At 44.1% G+C, this 15,752-nt stretch overlaps 1 protein-coding gene across 23 annotated transcripts in view; it reads left to right on the plus strand.

Moving 5' to 3' along the window:
* Nucleotides 1–15,752, plus strand: part of MGA (MAX dimerization protein MGA) — a 49,076-nt gene that overhangs the window by 2,671 nt on the left and 30,653 nt on the right. For 20 of the 23 annotated variants that reach the window (XR_014947149.1, XR_014947150.1, XM_015864344.3 and 17 more), the window contains exons 2-7: nucleotides 4,285–5,423; nucleotides 9,237–10,164; nucleotides 10,480–10,567; nucleotides 10,710–10,805; nucleotides 13,860–13,988; nucleotides 15,113–15,211. Coding sequence is in view for 21 of the 23 variants with exons in the window: in XM_015864344.3 (XP_015719830.2) it covers nucleotides 4,363–5,423; nucleotides 9,237–10,164; nucleotides 10,480–10,567; nucleotides 10,710–10,805; nucleotides 13,860–13,988; nucleotides 15,113–15,211 (2,401 nt within the window). In the remaining 2 variants the exon portion in view is untranslated. Of the gene's footprint in view, nucleotides 1–1,972; nucleotides 2,108–4,284; nucleotides 5,424–9,236; nucleotides 10,165–10,479; nucleotides 10,568–10,709; nucleotides 10,806–13,859; nucleotides 13,989–15,112; nucleotides 15,212–15,752 lie in introns of those variants that run through there. The other 3 variants (XM_085550289.1, XM_085550294.1, XM_085550282.1) reach the window with 2 other exon arrangements.

Consider the following 15,752-nt stretch of genomic DNA (forward strand, 5'->3'; position numbering starts at 1 on the left):
TGAGCCCTTTTTTGAGGTAAGTTATGAATGGGAGTATCTGACAAGCTCTGGGTTTCACTGTGGACTGCAGGTTGGTGAAGTTCTGTATCTTTGTTACTTGTAACATGTAGGCTTAGAATTGGTACTTTGTGCTGGCAGGCAGTACTGAAAAAATGAGTACAGTTTACTTGGTGCTGCTGGGAAATACAGTTGTGAGGACTGTCATTCATGCTTTCAAGGCACTGCAGAACGGGAAATAAGTCAGAAAGAGACATATGGTGGGTGAGGGTGCTACTTGGTAGTGAACATTGGAGTCTCAAATGTGACCTTACCATAAGGTGACTGTGCTGATTGTGAACTCGGGTGGTGAAGACCAATTCATTTCTATGCTTGGTGGTTTTACCATTATGTTATATCTTTAGTAGTGCTCTTCTGTGTGTTGTTCTCCTGAGGTGGTTCCACCTAAATGGTCCCTGGTGTTGGAGTGTGTGGAAGGTTCCATAGATGTCTGTCAGAAGGGTGGAGAAGGAAGGGCAGGAGGGAAGAAACATCCAGAGGGATGAGAATGGGACAGTGGGGAGATGGTAGAAAGGAAGGAGAGAAGTATTAGAGAGGGCTGGTGACAGCAGCTGGGATTCAAGTTACTTACTGGATTCCTAGTCCAGTCAGTGAATTGACACATTTACAAGTTGAGTTACAGTAACTGCCCGTGAACTGGGTTGCTTTTTTGATTCATTCTTTGCCCTCAGTTCTCATTTGCTCTATGAAATACAAAAGCACTTGGCTACCAGCCTTGGCTTTTTCATATGCTGACATATTTTAGAAACTTTTGAACAAGAACTATCTCCTGCCATTTCAGAGAATGGCTGAACGTCACCCTGAACCAGAAGAACACCAGCTCCGTGATTTTCCACGTCTTCTTCGGGCTAGTTGCTCTGCTTCTCCTTTCTCTCCCTGCTCCCACACGGTGCTGCTGGCAGTGTTGGGTGTGTGTTGGTCCCTGCTCCGCCCCCAGCCATATCTGGTAGTAGCACTGTAAGCCTCCCTTCTGCCTCCTGCCTCTCCTTTAGGAACTGATGCAGGCAGAGCAGAAGCACCGCCTGAAATGCTTTCTGACTTGCAGAACGTTGTATTTAAGCAGTTTCTCTGTGCGTTTCTTTTATTCCTAGTTGAAAGAAGTGCTCTACAGTCACCCGTGTTAGTGTTTCGATGCGTGTTTTTCAAGTGGCTGTTAAAATTTATGGCCTTACATACAATATATGTGCAATTCCCGAATGCTTGGCATTGTTCTCAAAGCACCTGATTTAGAAAACATGCTTTCCTCGACCAACCCAAAGCACTGTCGAGCCCTGCTTGCCCAGACGCAGAGAAGCGAACTGTGACGGATGAGGGCTGTGCTGAGCCTCCTTCCATTCCCTGCCAATCGTACCGAGCACACCGGCTCTCCTGGCCCGGTTTCCGGGGCTGTCTGTGGTGCCTGTCTGTGATGCCTGGGGGTGCTCGCGGTGCCGTGAGCTTTGCTCTGCTAAACCGCTGTAGGAGGAGGGGGCCGCAGGCCGCTCCCCGCTTACAGGACTGGCTCCTCGGAGCCGCGGGGTGCCGGCGGGACGTGCCGTGCTGCGGGGCGAGGGCTCGCGTTCTCCGGGGAAGCACCGACGGAGGGATGGAAGCGGTGCCGTCCCCGCCGCCCCTGCCCTCGCTGGGCGCGTCCCAGCCGCCGCGGGGGCGCCGGGCCGGTCCCGTGACCGTAGGCGTGGCCGGGCGGCCCGCGGGGGGAGCGGAGCGGGCGGGCGCTTCGTCCGCGCCCCGGGGCGGAGGCGGCGCGGGGCTTCGAAGGCGGCGGGGCTGGCGGGCGTTGCGGAGCCGCGTGCGGGGCGGCGTCGATCCCGCGGCCGTTCCAGAAGCTTCGCGTTGCGGCGCCGCGCGGTGCGGGGCCGGTCCCTGCGCGGGCACGTGACGGGCAGGCGGGAGGGAGGGAGGGGGCGGGAGCGGGCGGCGCGCCTGCGCGCGGTGCGGCGTGATGACGTCAGCGCGGTGCGCACGCACGTTGTTCCCAGCTGGCGGACACACGGTCCGCGTGAAGAGAAAGGAGCGGGGCCGGCGCCTCGCGCACGGGAGCTGCCGCCCGGTAACTAACCGCCGCTACGGAACCGCCGCGCCGCGGCGTCGGCCGGGAACCGCACCGCGCCGCCTTGCCCCGCGATTCCCGCCCCAACTGCGAAAATTAACACCCGTCGCACCACGAGGCGCTGGGGCCGGGCCGTGCTGCGCAGCGCGGGCCGCTGCCGCCGGGGACGCGAGGCGCCGCTTCGGGGCCGCCGCCTCGGGAGTGACCGCAGCGTCGCGCGTCCTCCGGCCTCACCGCGCCCGCACGTCGCGCAGCCCGTGAGGAGCGGACATGGCGCCTCGCGGGACCCGCTGCCGGCCGTGCCCGTGTCCGGCCGTGCCCGTGTCCGGCCGTGCCCGTGTCCGGCCGTGCCCGTGTCCGGCCGTGCCCGTGTCCGGCCGTGCCCGTGTCCGGCCGTGCCCGCCGCGCACGGTTGGACGCTTCCCGGAAAGGCGCGGGCGGGTCCCGGGAGCGGCCGCTTCTCCCGTGCCGGGGCTTCCGGCGGGGGCCGGCCGGCGCGGGGAGGAGGGGCGGCTTGTGACGAGCGCTCGGCCGGGCCGCACCTGCCCCGCTCGGGGCGCCCGCCTGCCGTGCCCCCGGGCGGCATTGAACGGCAGCGCCGCGCGTGCGGTGCCTGCTGCCCTTGGAGCTGGCGCGGCGGCGTGACGTGCCTTGTGCCGTGCCTTATGCCGTGCCGTGCCTTGTGCCGTGCCGTGCCTTGTGCCGTGCCGTTCCTTGTCCCGCCGCCCAGCGGCACGAGCAGCTCGCTCAATGCCCGTCCCGCAGCGCTGCGTGCGGCGGCCTCGGCAGCCGGGAGTCTGGTAACCGAGCTGGTGCGCTTTGCACGTTTCCCTTCCCGCACGTTGTAAAGCTGCTCTCGATGTTTTTGCTCGGTTTGCCGACCAATGAAGGGCCGGCTTTCAAACGTCGGGTTTGCACGGCTGAAAAGTAGCTGAAGCTGGGTATAATTGGGGCTTCCATAAGTACACGGAGCTCTCCGGTGTAATGAAAGTGGCTACTGTGTCACATCGAGTGTAAAAATGTGTGTGAAACTGTGCTGGGAATAGATGGTGCTGGTACTGAATGAATTGCCCATCATTGCACCGCAACCACAAACATCCCAGGCACATCTGGTACCGGGGGTGCTGCACACCCCACAACTGACTGAAATAGCACAGTGTTCTTAAATACTGTGGACCAGAACAGCAACTCCACAGCCTTTTGTGTGTGTTGTAGCTTGGCTGAATGCATGGCTGGCATGTTCTTGAAGCACACTGAAAGCCCATCTCTTGTGAGTCTTTTACCAAGTGTAGAATCTTTTTAATAAGCTGCTGTAGTTTTGCAGTAAGGTGAAGTATGAAGTAAGAAAAGTATTTCTTTCTCTGAGTAAAACTGGCAGCCAGGTCTTGTAACTTCACAGTTCCCAAAACCTGTGCACAACATTTTTTCCTCCAACTTATGTACGAAGATCTGACTAGTGAAGTTGGAGGGGTTGAGGTAGGTCTCTTGGATTCCTTTGTTGTTGAGAACATTCCTCACGGGGTTGGTGAATGTCGCCTGCCTTCTGAGTTTTTCAGTTCTGCCCCACAGACACGTGGCAGCTGCTTTGCACAGTTACCTCCAGGTGATGGTGATTCCTCAGCTCATATTCCCGGTTTCCCCCCAGCTGTGCATTTCTTACAGAAATTGACTGGTTCGTTGCATGTGATGTTCCATGTATAATCAGATTTTAAATGCAAATGTCTGAATGATGTTCTTGTGAGTTACTAGGAGCTTACTCTAAGCTTTCCCAATGAGAAATGCATGAGCTGTGTAAAAAATGGCATTTTCACTGTTGCCTCTTAGGATGTCGGTTACATACTCACCCATGGGGTAGATGCAGAAGATGGAATGATGTGCGTGCAGGTAGAGGAAATTCCTTAGTTCCCTAAGCAGTGATTGGGAACTAAATGAAATAAATGATTTGTAACGGTGTTGTAACCCACATCTGTAAGAATGGAGTTATATATGCACTAACAGCCTTGGTTTGTTGTGTCCTAATTGTGCTTGGTTTTATGAAGTACTGTTCATGTTTCAATTTTTAAAGTGGAGAACTGTTCAAAAATAACAACCTTGAGAGATGTTAAAACCTCCTTAAGAAAGGGAATGTATTTAAAGAAGTTAAACTGAATATACTTTTTTATTTATTTTTTTTTCAGAATGGTGAATACATGCAGATGATTATCAGAATTGTGTAGAATTTGCCTTTTACCTGAGAACTTCCAGAACTGCTCATCATGGAGAAGCAGCAGATTGTGTTGGCCAGCCGGGATGGTGGGACAGTGTCTGGTGCAGCACCTGCCTTTTTTGTTATCTTGAAACAACAGCAGGGAAACGGCAAAGCTGACCAAGGAATCCTAGTGGCCAACCATGACGCTTGTGCTCTGGCCAGTAGCGTATTAATGCCAGTAAAACCCAAAATCAAGACCTGCCTCCCAGCTGACTGTGTCTCAGGGGGCATCACCGTCACCCTAGACAACAACAGTATGTGGAATGAGTTCTACCATCGCAACACAGAGATGATTCTGACCAAGCAGGGGAGGCGCATGTTCCCCTACTGCCGATACTGGATTACAGGGCTGGATGCCAGCCAGAAGTACATCCTGGTCATGGACATCTCCCCCGTGGACAATCACCGATACAAATGGAATGGCCGCTGGTGGGAGCCCAGTGGGAAGGCAGAGCCCCATGTTCTCGGACGAGTGTTCATTCATCCGGAGTCACCTTCCACTGGGCAGTACTGGATGCACCAGCCGGTATCTTTCTACAAACTCAAGCTTACCAACAATACCCTGGACCAGGAGGGTCATATCATCTTACATTCTATGCACCGCTATCTGCCACGGCTTCACTTGGTTCCTGCAGACAAAGCCACAGAAGTCATTCAGCTCAATGGCCCAGATGTCCATACGTTTACCTTTCCACAGACAGAGTTCTTTGCAGTTACAGCCTACCAGAATATTCAGATTACCCAGCTGAAAATAGATTACAATCCTTTTGCTAAGGGATTCAGAGATGATGGCTTGAATAGTCGACCTCAGCGCGATGTGAAACAAAGCAATAACTTTGAACTGGAAGAAAGTAATGTTTTTAGCTCTGCCAGCATTCGTAGTTGCCCTGCTGAAGTTGACACGTTAGAATTACATCAGAGAATAGATTCTTCATTCATTGGGCAGAACTCATCAGATGTGAATCCAGAGAAAGAATCCTTTAATACGGAACAAGACTTTGTAGGTTTCCTGGACACTGGGCTGCCTTCCGCTGATATGCCAAAGCTGAAACAAGAAGTCACTGAGAGGTGAGTTACCATTCTGTTTTTATAATAAATACCTGTTGAGCGAGGCATTTGATAAAGCATCATATACTGAGATGCTTAGTAGACAGATGTATGGATAGAGTTTGTTGACCTGAAATGATGGAACACATTGCTGGAAGCTTTTCCTTCCTTTAGACTGTCATCTGTCAGTTTGAGCTTTCTAATGTATCTGAGGAGTATAAGAGTTTGGTGGGTTTTGTTATGTTGCTGTAACTGCCTTTTTAAAGAAATACTGAGGGAGTCTCCTTAACTCTTGAGGTATTTAGAAGTCTAAATCGAGTTGTTTTGAATTTTAAAGAGAGCACGTTTTTTTAAAGAGTTGCTTACCACCACAACGGGCTGTCTCTGTTTCTTCATTTTTCATTAGTGTGGATGAGGATGTGTGAGGATGATGTGTGTTTGGACTGGTTATGTGTACTACTTACTCCAAGGTGGCTGTTTAATCAGTAACAACTTGTGTGAATTCTTCCCTTCCTCAAGGGAGATTGAAGCAGCCCAACTTTCAGTGTTGCAGTACTTAAATGCCAAAAAATCAGTATCAGAAGCAACCTTGTGTAGATGAGTGTGCCAAGACATTATTTAACTACACATAACTGCTTTGTCAAGTAACTAGGAAATGGGATGATGTTAACTGTGTAATTCAAGCTCACTTCCTAGAAGGAAAGAAGTGTGTTACGTACAATGTAATTGTAGCTTGCTTCAAAGGCTGTATTACATTCAGTGTGTTTAGAGAGGATAAAGGTTAGCTTGTTTGTTTTTTTTTTCCTTGGAGGGATGATCTTCTTGCCTTTCGATTAACTGCAAAACCTTGAATTGCGAAGTTCTCCATTCATTGAGACTTTCTGATTGTGATTAGTTCTAAGACTGCTCCAATTGCTGTGTTATCTAAAGTGTCCTAGATGATGCAGTCATTTCCAGTAGCAGCGTATTAGAGAGAACGTCTCCTGTACTTCTTAGATGTAAATTCTAGAGAAACTCATTCTGATGATGGATCAGCGCTTACATAACTGTGCAGATTGTAAGTAAAAGAGTACGTCTCTGGAAGTAACTACTGACAAGTTTGAAGATGTTCATTGTCTTACAAGTGATTTTTTTTCTCTCTCTCTTTGGAGTCAGTTCCTGTTGTAAGTGCTTAAAGTTTCGTTCATGGTCACATCGTTCATTTGCTTTGTCTGAAGAGCGTCACTGAAACAAATAATGTGGAGAGATGTTTAAACTGAATAGCTTCTGCAGTTTTGGTTTTTTCCTCTCTCCTGTTCCCTTTATTTCCCAAAGGATAAAAACTGTAGTGCTGAAAGTGCATATAGTATCTGACCCAGTGTATTTGAGGCTGTTTTAGAATGAATTTCTATGTTTTTTTTCTCCCTTTTGAGTAATTTTAGTGACTCAAACCTTACTGAAGAGTCAGCAGGCTTTGTTTCTTCTGGTCCAGTGTATAAGATGCCTTCTCCAGTTTCACCTCTATGTCAATTCACCTCTGAAGTGTGCTTAAAGCTGCTTATAGAGCGAGAGTCCCTAAAGGGTTTTTCTCTGTTCTGTGTTAGGAAATATTAATAATTTTATGGATAAATATTTTTCACAGTCCTTAAACGTCCTCCAAAATTAATCCAACTTTTTGTTCTGTGTTCTGTAATCTGTGCAGAACAACCAAATTCTGGACTTGGAAATAAAAAATTATCATAGAATCATAGAATTACCCAGGTTGGAAAAGACCTCGAAGATCAAGTCCAACCACAGCCTAACCATAGTAGCCTAACTCTAACAACCCTCTGCTAAATCATATCCCTGAGCACCACATCCAAACGGCTCTTAAACACATCCAGGGATGGCAATTCAACCACCTCCCTGGGAGCCTATTCCGGTACTTAACAACCCTTTCTGTAGAGAAGAGTTTCCTAACATCCAACCTAAACTTACCTTGGCGCAACTTGAGGCCATCTCACCCAAGGAAGAAACTATTTATGTGCCATGTTGTTCAGGACATTGGTTCTTTTTTTCCCTTCACATCTGTTTACAGAGTTGTCATGCCACACATCAGCCTTTCAAGGACAGTGTTTGATTGAATGGTATCCTCCTATATCAAACTTTATCAAAGTGTTAATATTCATGCTTTGATAACTGTTATTTCCCTGTAGATAGTATTACCTATAAATTGATGGGCACTGTCTTGCATCTAGACAGGGTAGTGATTATGGCTGGCTTTAGATTTGTGCAAGCGTTAGAAACTGGGAGCTGCTGCTCTCAGGTAATGTGTCCAAAGGAGGTGGAGTTCCTCGTGCTATAGTGTGGAATGTTTATCACAGTTGTGCTTAGTTTTGCTGACTGGAAGGTTTCCTTTGCTTCAAATGGAACTTCATAAGGGGGTGCATGCAGCTGAGAACAGTTTGAATCTTGAGTTGTTACTGCACTTTGGAAATTAATATTCTTATTATACCAGGTAATGTTTTTTGTCCAATGCTTTTGAAATATGCTTCTTTTTATTGAGTGCATTGTAAGAAAAGCAGATCTTTAATTTCAGCTGTGGGCATTCCTAAGTGGACGTTTATACCTGCAACCACTCAAATGTTGGGAGTATGGAGGGAATCACAAGCAAAAGAGAGTGGTTCTGAAGTCTTAAAGGCTGCTGCGCACTTTTCCCTTTCAAGGTCTTTCGAAGTTTTTGGTTCACAAATAGAAATACCGTGGGAGTTTTGGATGCTCCCGCAGGTCTACTTTTCTAAGTTAGCAGCGCTGTGTTTAGTCTGAAAGTTTGCTTTGCTTTCCCTCCTTGTGCTGTAGTAATAATAAAAAGCAAAAGAAATGAGAACAGCGCTACAAAGAAGCTTGTTTATTGTTGTCTGTGAAGTTGATAATTGCTTTTGAATTGAAAATATTTGGACAAACATGTGATCTTTGTTATGTACACACGTGCATGATACCTCACTTGTCCCGGTCTGGCTCATAGCTGTAATAGGAGGAGGAAAGTGGCATTTGTGCCTAGGAATTTGATTCTTACAGCAGGGCTTCTTTCTGAGTTTCATTCTGTTTTGTATTTTAAGTGTTCTCTTATGATGAGAAGCCAGTTTTTGAAGTTCTTAGCAGAACTGCTGACTGTAATTTCCTGACTGATATGTCTGTCCCTCAAAGAAGCCCAGCATTAGGAGTGTGACTGGCTGTCCATGGTGTGGTGTGTAACATTCTGGTTAGGTCAGCACTCAGCATCTGAGTGGAAGATGGTGCGCAGTTGAATAGATTGTTACGTTCTGTAATAGTTTTGGAACAACAGTTTCGTTTAGGAATGGTTTTTGTGTGGCTTCAGGATGAATTAATTCAAATTTTGATTAAATGTTTTGAACTGAAGTGTATTAAGCATTTATTTGGCTTCTCTTTTGCAAATAAAATGGCTTTTACTCAAGTGGCAATTAGATATTTGGTAAACAGAGCCCAGTTCTAAGCATTTAAAATGTGAACACTTTGCATCAGTTCATGTTATGTCTCAAGTAGGAGAACTGCAAGTGTTATCCCAGTATTACCAGGGAAGGAGATGATGCTGCTGCTTTCATAAAAGAAACTGTATTGTCTTCAATGATGGCATATGGTGGGAGATTTTTGGTTTGGTTTTTTTTGGTTGTTTGTTTTTGAATGATTGCTACTTAAAAAGTAAGCTTGTAAATGACAACTTGTTTAGCCATCTCAAGTCTTGGAGCATTTTACATCTTTACGATGTATAACAGAGGGTTCTAGGAGATGTCAATGTTTTGGCAAAGCAGGAGAGTTTTATAAAGATCTGTTGTGTTTTTTTTTCCCCCTGCCCAGCCCCAATGCTAGCAGTTATGAGAGCAGCTCCCGAGTGGAATCGCCATTGGACCCCAATGGACAGTTCAATGTAGTCGTTAAAGAGGAACCTGCCGATGATTATGACTATGAGGCAAATATTTGCACAGAAGGAGTAAGCGTGAAGCAGGAAGATACAGATGAAGAAACCGATGAGTATTCTAACACTGATGATGATGATGGTCCTGTCCTACAAAAATGCCTGAGGAGATACAGTGAAGCAGATAGAAATGTTGGAGACTTCAAGCCTAGGAAGCGTGTACTATCCAGTCCTTCAGGTGTTGCCAAGGCAAAAATGTTAAAATTGGACAGTGGGAAGATGCCTGTGGTCTATTTGGAACCTTGTGCGGTTACAAAGAGTACGGTGAAGATATCTGAGCTACCACAGACCATGCTGTCCTCTTGCAAGAAAGACAAATCCTCTTTGAATGCAGTACTGGATTCTTTGCCTGTCTGCTTTGAAAATCACAAAGGTTCTTACTCAGACACAGCCTCTATTACTGAGGAGATAGCTATGAAAAAAATGCCTCCTGGAAATAAACTGGCACAGAAATATTCCTCAATTAAAGAGGCCCAATGGATTCTATCTAAATCGCCTAATTTTAATCTTAGGAGCTCCGTTAGTCAGGTTTCAGACAAAGAGATTTGTGGAAGAAGAAAAACTGGAGTACTGAAGAATTCTGCGTCCCTGAAAGGCTCTGGTAGCAGTCAGAACTCGCTATCATCAGGTACCACTAAAAGAGGAAGGCCGCGGAAACTGAAAATGAAGGCTGGTCGGCCACCTAAAGGTATAGGGAAACCTGTAATAACAAGCAAGAACAGCCCTATGGGGCCTGGGAGTATCCTTCCAGATGTTAAGCCAGACCTTGAAGATGTTGATGGCGTCCTTTTTGTGTCCTTTGCATCAAAGGTAATACCAAACTGTTATGAATTAAATTCAGCCTGTTTTTACTTAGATGCTGAAGGTATATTTCCATTTAAGCTGAGCTTTAAAATGTGTCACCACCTCAGTTCTGTCATTATCTTGTCCCGAAGTTAATCATAGCATTGTCTTACTTAATGACTTCTGGAGAAGCAGTGGGATGTAGGGTTCTGTATAAGATAAAACATTCTTCTTTGTTAGTTTGTATTTTGAATATTTCAGTGATACTTGATGTTACTTGACTTAAGTTACAACTAAGGCAGTTTTTTGAGGCATATTATTCAAGGCTCTTTATGCACATAGGAAGCTCTTGACATTCACACTGTTGATAGAGCTGGAGGAGAAGAATCACAGAATCTTCAGGCTCCCTTGTTGACTACAAATGATCCAGGTAATTTTGGGTTGGTTTTTTTTTTTTGTGAGTGGATATTCCCTGTGGTGAGGGAATTTAAAAAGGCACGTTGGGAAATTAAATATTTAAATCATTTTTTGGCACATGAAATATCTTTTATACTTTTTCTATTTTTGAGAAGATTGTCAGGCGAGAATACAAGTTCTGGAAAAGGAGTTGATGGAAGAGCTGAAAACATTAAGGCATAAGCAAGTAATACATCCTAGTCTGCAGGAAGGTAAGTGTGCAGTGTATATATTGTTGCACCTCGTATATTATACTTGATCTTAAGAGTCAATAGCTTCCTGCTGGATTTAAAACTATGTGTGCCTAATACAGTTGGCATCTGATTTTGGTTACTTTTTTTAGACAAATGTTATTGAAAAATGTACACATTTGTATGTACAAATAGGAGAACATGAAAACTGTAACAGTGGTTGGTTTCTCTCTTGCTACTTGTGGCAATGACAGCAAATCTAAGGTATTTTATGCAGGGTGTTTGTTTTGTTTTGTGGTTTGTTTGTTTGTTGAGGCTTCTAAAGTAGTTCCAGACAGCCAGTAACAATGTCTTTGTTTCCATACATTCACCTTACAAACCAGAAGGGGTGGATGGAAGTAAGAGATTACTCCCAAATCTCTTACAGCAAAGTAAGAGGGTTTGTGTTATTTTATGTTGCCTGTGTAGAAGATGCTGAGACTTTAGGACTTGCCTGTTCTGTGGTGAGTTAATCTTTGTAGAGGGCAGATGGAGCTGGAAATGGAGAAATGTTTCAGTTGGACTATTTTTCATATGTTCAAGTCTGATTGTCTGAGTTGCTGTAGATTCAGCACTAGCCACATCGAAAGGCCCAGCAACATACTTCTATCTTGTGATCAGGTAGGAGAAAGATCACTTAGTGTTCTCTGTGTGGGCAGGGACACCTCCCGGTAGCACAGGTAGCCCATAGCACTATCCAGGTTAGCCTAGTACACTTTCAGGGATGGGGCATAGAACAGAACAGAATCTTTCGAGTTGGAAGGGACCTTTAAATGGTCATGTAGTCCAACTGCCCTGCAACGAACAGGGATGTCCAGGTCTAGATCAGGTTGCACAGGGCCTGATCCACCTTCACCTTGGAGGTCTCCAGGGATGGGGCATCCACCACCTCCCTGAGCAGCATGTTCCAGTTCCTCACCACCTTCACTGTAAAATACCTTTTTCTTCTATACAACCTAATCTACCCTCTGTAAGCTTGAAACTATTTCTCTTTGTTTCTATCACCACAGACCCTGCTTAAGAGTCTGTCCCTTTCTTTTCTGTAGCTCGCCTTTAGATAACAAAAGGCTGCTGTCAGGTCATCTTGCAACCTTCTCCAGGCTGAACAGCCCCAGCTCTCTCAGCCGGTCCTTATAGGAGAGGTGTTCCATCTCTTGGATCATTTCTGTGGCCCTCCTCTGGGTGTGTTCCAACAGGTCTATGTCTCTCCTGTACAAAGGATTTCACATTGCTGGCTCAAGTCAAGCTTGCCATCCACTGGTATCCCTGGATCTTTTTTGAGAGGGCTGCACTCAGCTTTTTACCTCCCAGCTTGTATTGCTAATCCACAGCTTCTCTGGTAGTGTTCTATTGTCAGCACTCATAGTAAGGAGTTTCTTCTGTACATCTAATCCAAATCTACCCTCTTTTAGTTTAAAGACATTGCCTCCTATCGCTGCAGTCCCCGATCAAGTTCTGCCCCGCAGTTCCTACTCTCCTCATTATTAGAAGGTCGTGATGAGGTCTTCCTGGAACCTTCTTTTGTGTAGGCTGTGAAAAAAAACAGCTCTCTCAGCTCTCTTAATATTCTTATATACCTGAAGCCTACAATTGCTGTTGAGTTGTGAAGTTAAGAAAACGAGTATATACTGCAGCTTGCATTATGAAGTTGATGTGCTTGTGGGGGGAGTTCTTAATTTGCTACTGTTTGACTGCAGCAACTGAACTTAGCAGTGCACTGGAGATGATGAGAAATTGATAGAAGTGATAGTTTACCTGTCATGTTTAGTGATGCCCGTACAGACATATTTGTTGTCTTCAGACTGTGTTCTGAAAGCAACAGAATAATTCAAATACAGTGTCATGAAGAATAAACTGTGTTCTTTCCTTTTTACTTTAAAATCACTTTGAAAAAATAAATAGCTGTTGTCCTGACATTCGGCAGTTGATGTGTTTTTATACAAAATGCTGCATTGCCTTACTTGTCGTGCTCATCTTTACCATGTAGATTTAAGGACTGTGTCTCATTAGACTGTCTTTGGTTAAGGTGTTCCTTTAATAGCCTCATCTGAGATTTGCTCTGCATCTATTGTTTTTAGGCTGCCAGTAATCAAGTGACTTTGCTTGCTAATGGTTTTTGCTATATGCGCAGGTACAACTTCATCTGTCTTGAGCATTATCAAGTCATACATGTTTATTTCAAATCTTACATACTTAATGCTGATTTTCAGACTTCGGCAGCAGTGTTTGTAAAACAAAACAAAACAAAGAACCAAAAAAAAAAACCCCAACAAAGCAAATATTCTCTATTCCAGACTGAGCTGAGCTGAATAACCATAAATTCTTTCATTCACTGAATAGTAATTCTGCTAGCTTTTTTTTTTGCTTTCCTCATTATTTCTGTATCCTTACCTGATTTGCTAATTCGTAAAGACACCTTTTGTGGCTAAGTAAGCCTTTCCAAACATCCATCCGTCTGGGGGATGTAAGGAAGATGTTAACAAGCAGTAAAGTGTCTGAGCAAATCTGACTGTTTGGTTTCATTTTAGCCATAGAATCATAGAATCATATCCCTGCTTAAAAAAAATAAATAAATAAATAAAAGGAAGGCGGGTTGATTTATTGCATAGTAACAAGATGGCTGGCTAGCTAATTTCAAGCTTATCTGTAACAAGAGATGGGGGGCAGGGGGCTGGGAAAATCCCATGGAGAGATCATGAGAGAGCTGAAACTGAATACAGCTTTATTGTGGAAATGAATAGAACACTGACCTTCTGATTGCTAAAATTCTGCAGAGACTTTAGTAGCAGTCAAAAACAGTATCAAGTCATTCAATTTTCTTCCTATTTTATCTCTGTAAAATACTCTTAAGTTCATAACTATGAAGATCCATTCTAAGTAACAGTTACTAATACTTTTTTTCAGAACCCTTAAAACATGGATGAATGTTAGAAAAGTCTGTCTATAATGTGAAACTTTATTTTTTTTAATAGACATTCTTACTTTTTTTTTTCCTTCACATCTTGCTGCATTGATACTGATAATTGCTTCCTGCAGTGGGATTGAAGTTAAATTCTGTGGATCCAACAATGAGCATTGACTTGAAATACTTGGGTGTGCAGCTTCCCCTTTCCTACTCAAATTATTCTTTGTGGAGCTATCCAGGAACAAACCCCAATTCTCCAGGTGAGTGGAACACAAATCTGCTTGATTGAAAGTATTACATTGTATAGTCGATGATCAGAGGGATTCGGGACGTGATGCTGTTCAGAGGTAGTATTCTTTTTCCTTAGGGCAGGGATATTCAACTTTCCAAAAGCCCATAAACAAAACACTGTAAAAAGCATTTAACGTTTTATTTGATTAGGTTTTTGTTGTTGGGTTTTTTGTTTGTTTTGTTTCTTTTTTTCCCCACAAAGCTTTTGATGAAATATGCTTTTAAAATTACAACTTCTTGTGTTAATTTATTTGGTATCCCAACAAATGCAGTTTCTCATTAAGATATGACTGATTCTACTACTGGTAAAATACTGTTTTTTTAACAGTAAACTTGTTAGCTAAACAAAGCACAGGGTGGTTAATTCCAGTGTCTCTCTTGCTTCAGTATTCTGACTGCTGTTGTTTTCTCCCTGTACTGATTTTGGAGCTGGTAAAGTGGCAGTCCTTGTGTCCCAGACTTGTGTATACCACAAAAGAGGCTCATTCAATTCAGAGCACCCTAGTCCAGCTCTGTGTCAAGGGCAATTACTTCTAGACTAGCAATATATAAAACAGCTACAAAGGATCCTGTTAATATATCCACATTACACTTCAGCACTCAGAGATCGTGGATCATTTGACAGAGCTGTCACTGTTTAACTTTTGTGATTATTCTGTCTCTATGCTTCACAGATATTCTGTTGAATTTGACAGAACAGCAAACATTAAATGTAGTTCCTACAGGTCACTCAGATTCATTAGCTAAACTGTGAATGAGAAGCACAACTTACTTTCCCCATTCAGCTCAAAACTTACTTGTCCCGTTTTAGCCTGTTTGCATTTGGAAAGCAACTGCTTGCATTATTGCTAAGGGAAGAAGGGTGAAACTGGAGAGGATATTTTATGTATAGGATAGAGGAATGCATAGTTACATGATAATTGTCCTGGATGCCTGGCTTTGTTACTTATTCCCTTAATTAGGGAAAAAAGGCACCTTATTCTGCCTTTTGATCTATTAGAGTGCATGCATCTCTGAAAATAAATAAACAATTCACTAGGATATTTATGTCAATCTTGATTTACAAACTGAGGCTGGCTTTCTTCTTTTCCAGATACTGGATTTCCTTTTGTTTCAAGAACAGGAAAGACAAATGATTTCAGGAAGATCAAAGGCTGGCGGGGGAAGCTTCATGGTGCTTCTAGAAATGAAGGTAGAAGAAACAGAATGGGATTAAAATAAAAGTGATGAGACGAGTGCAGATATTTTTATGACCTTTTTTCTTAATCTTGGAGAGATTTTGCAATTCAGTTTTAGTGTGTATTTTAATGGGAGAATTATTTTTGTTTTGGGATTCTCTTGAATATTGCTACTACTTCCATGAACAGCCAAGAATGAGCGGTTATAAGGGGAAAAGAGAAACTGAAAATAATAAAAAGAACAGAATCAACAAAAAACATATTCTATTATACACAGAAGGTTTCAGTGAAAATCAAAGTGGTATTGGTTTTGGTTTTGTTCATCTGGTTTAACCTGGGGAACAGTGTGGTAAGTCCAGGCTTCTGTTGCCCTAGAGACTTCACAATGATTTTCTTTTAGATTGGATGTATTTTTAACTCTAGATAGGTGAATATTTCTACATATTCAACTCTTTGCCCTGCCACAGAGAGAAATGAGTATTCAGCAGTTTGCCAGGTCATGTTTGGAAATTAGGTGAAATATTTCTACTGTACTCTCTGCATTTGAATACAGTG

The sequence above is a fragment of the Coturnix japonica genome, chromosome 5 (genome assembly GCF_054131305.1).
Source record: "Coturnix japonica strain WE chromosome 5, WE-NBRP24, whole genome shotgun sequence".
Lineage (NCBI taxonomy): Eukaryota > Metazoa > Chordata > Aves > Galliformes > Phasianidae > Coturnix > Coturnix japonica.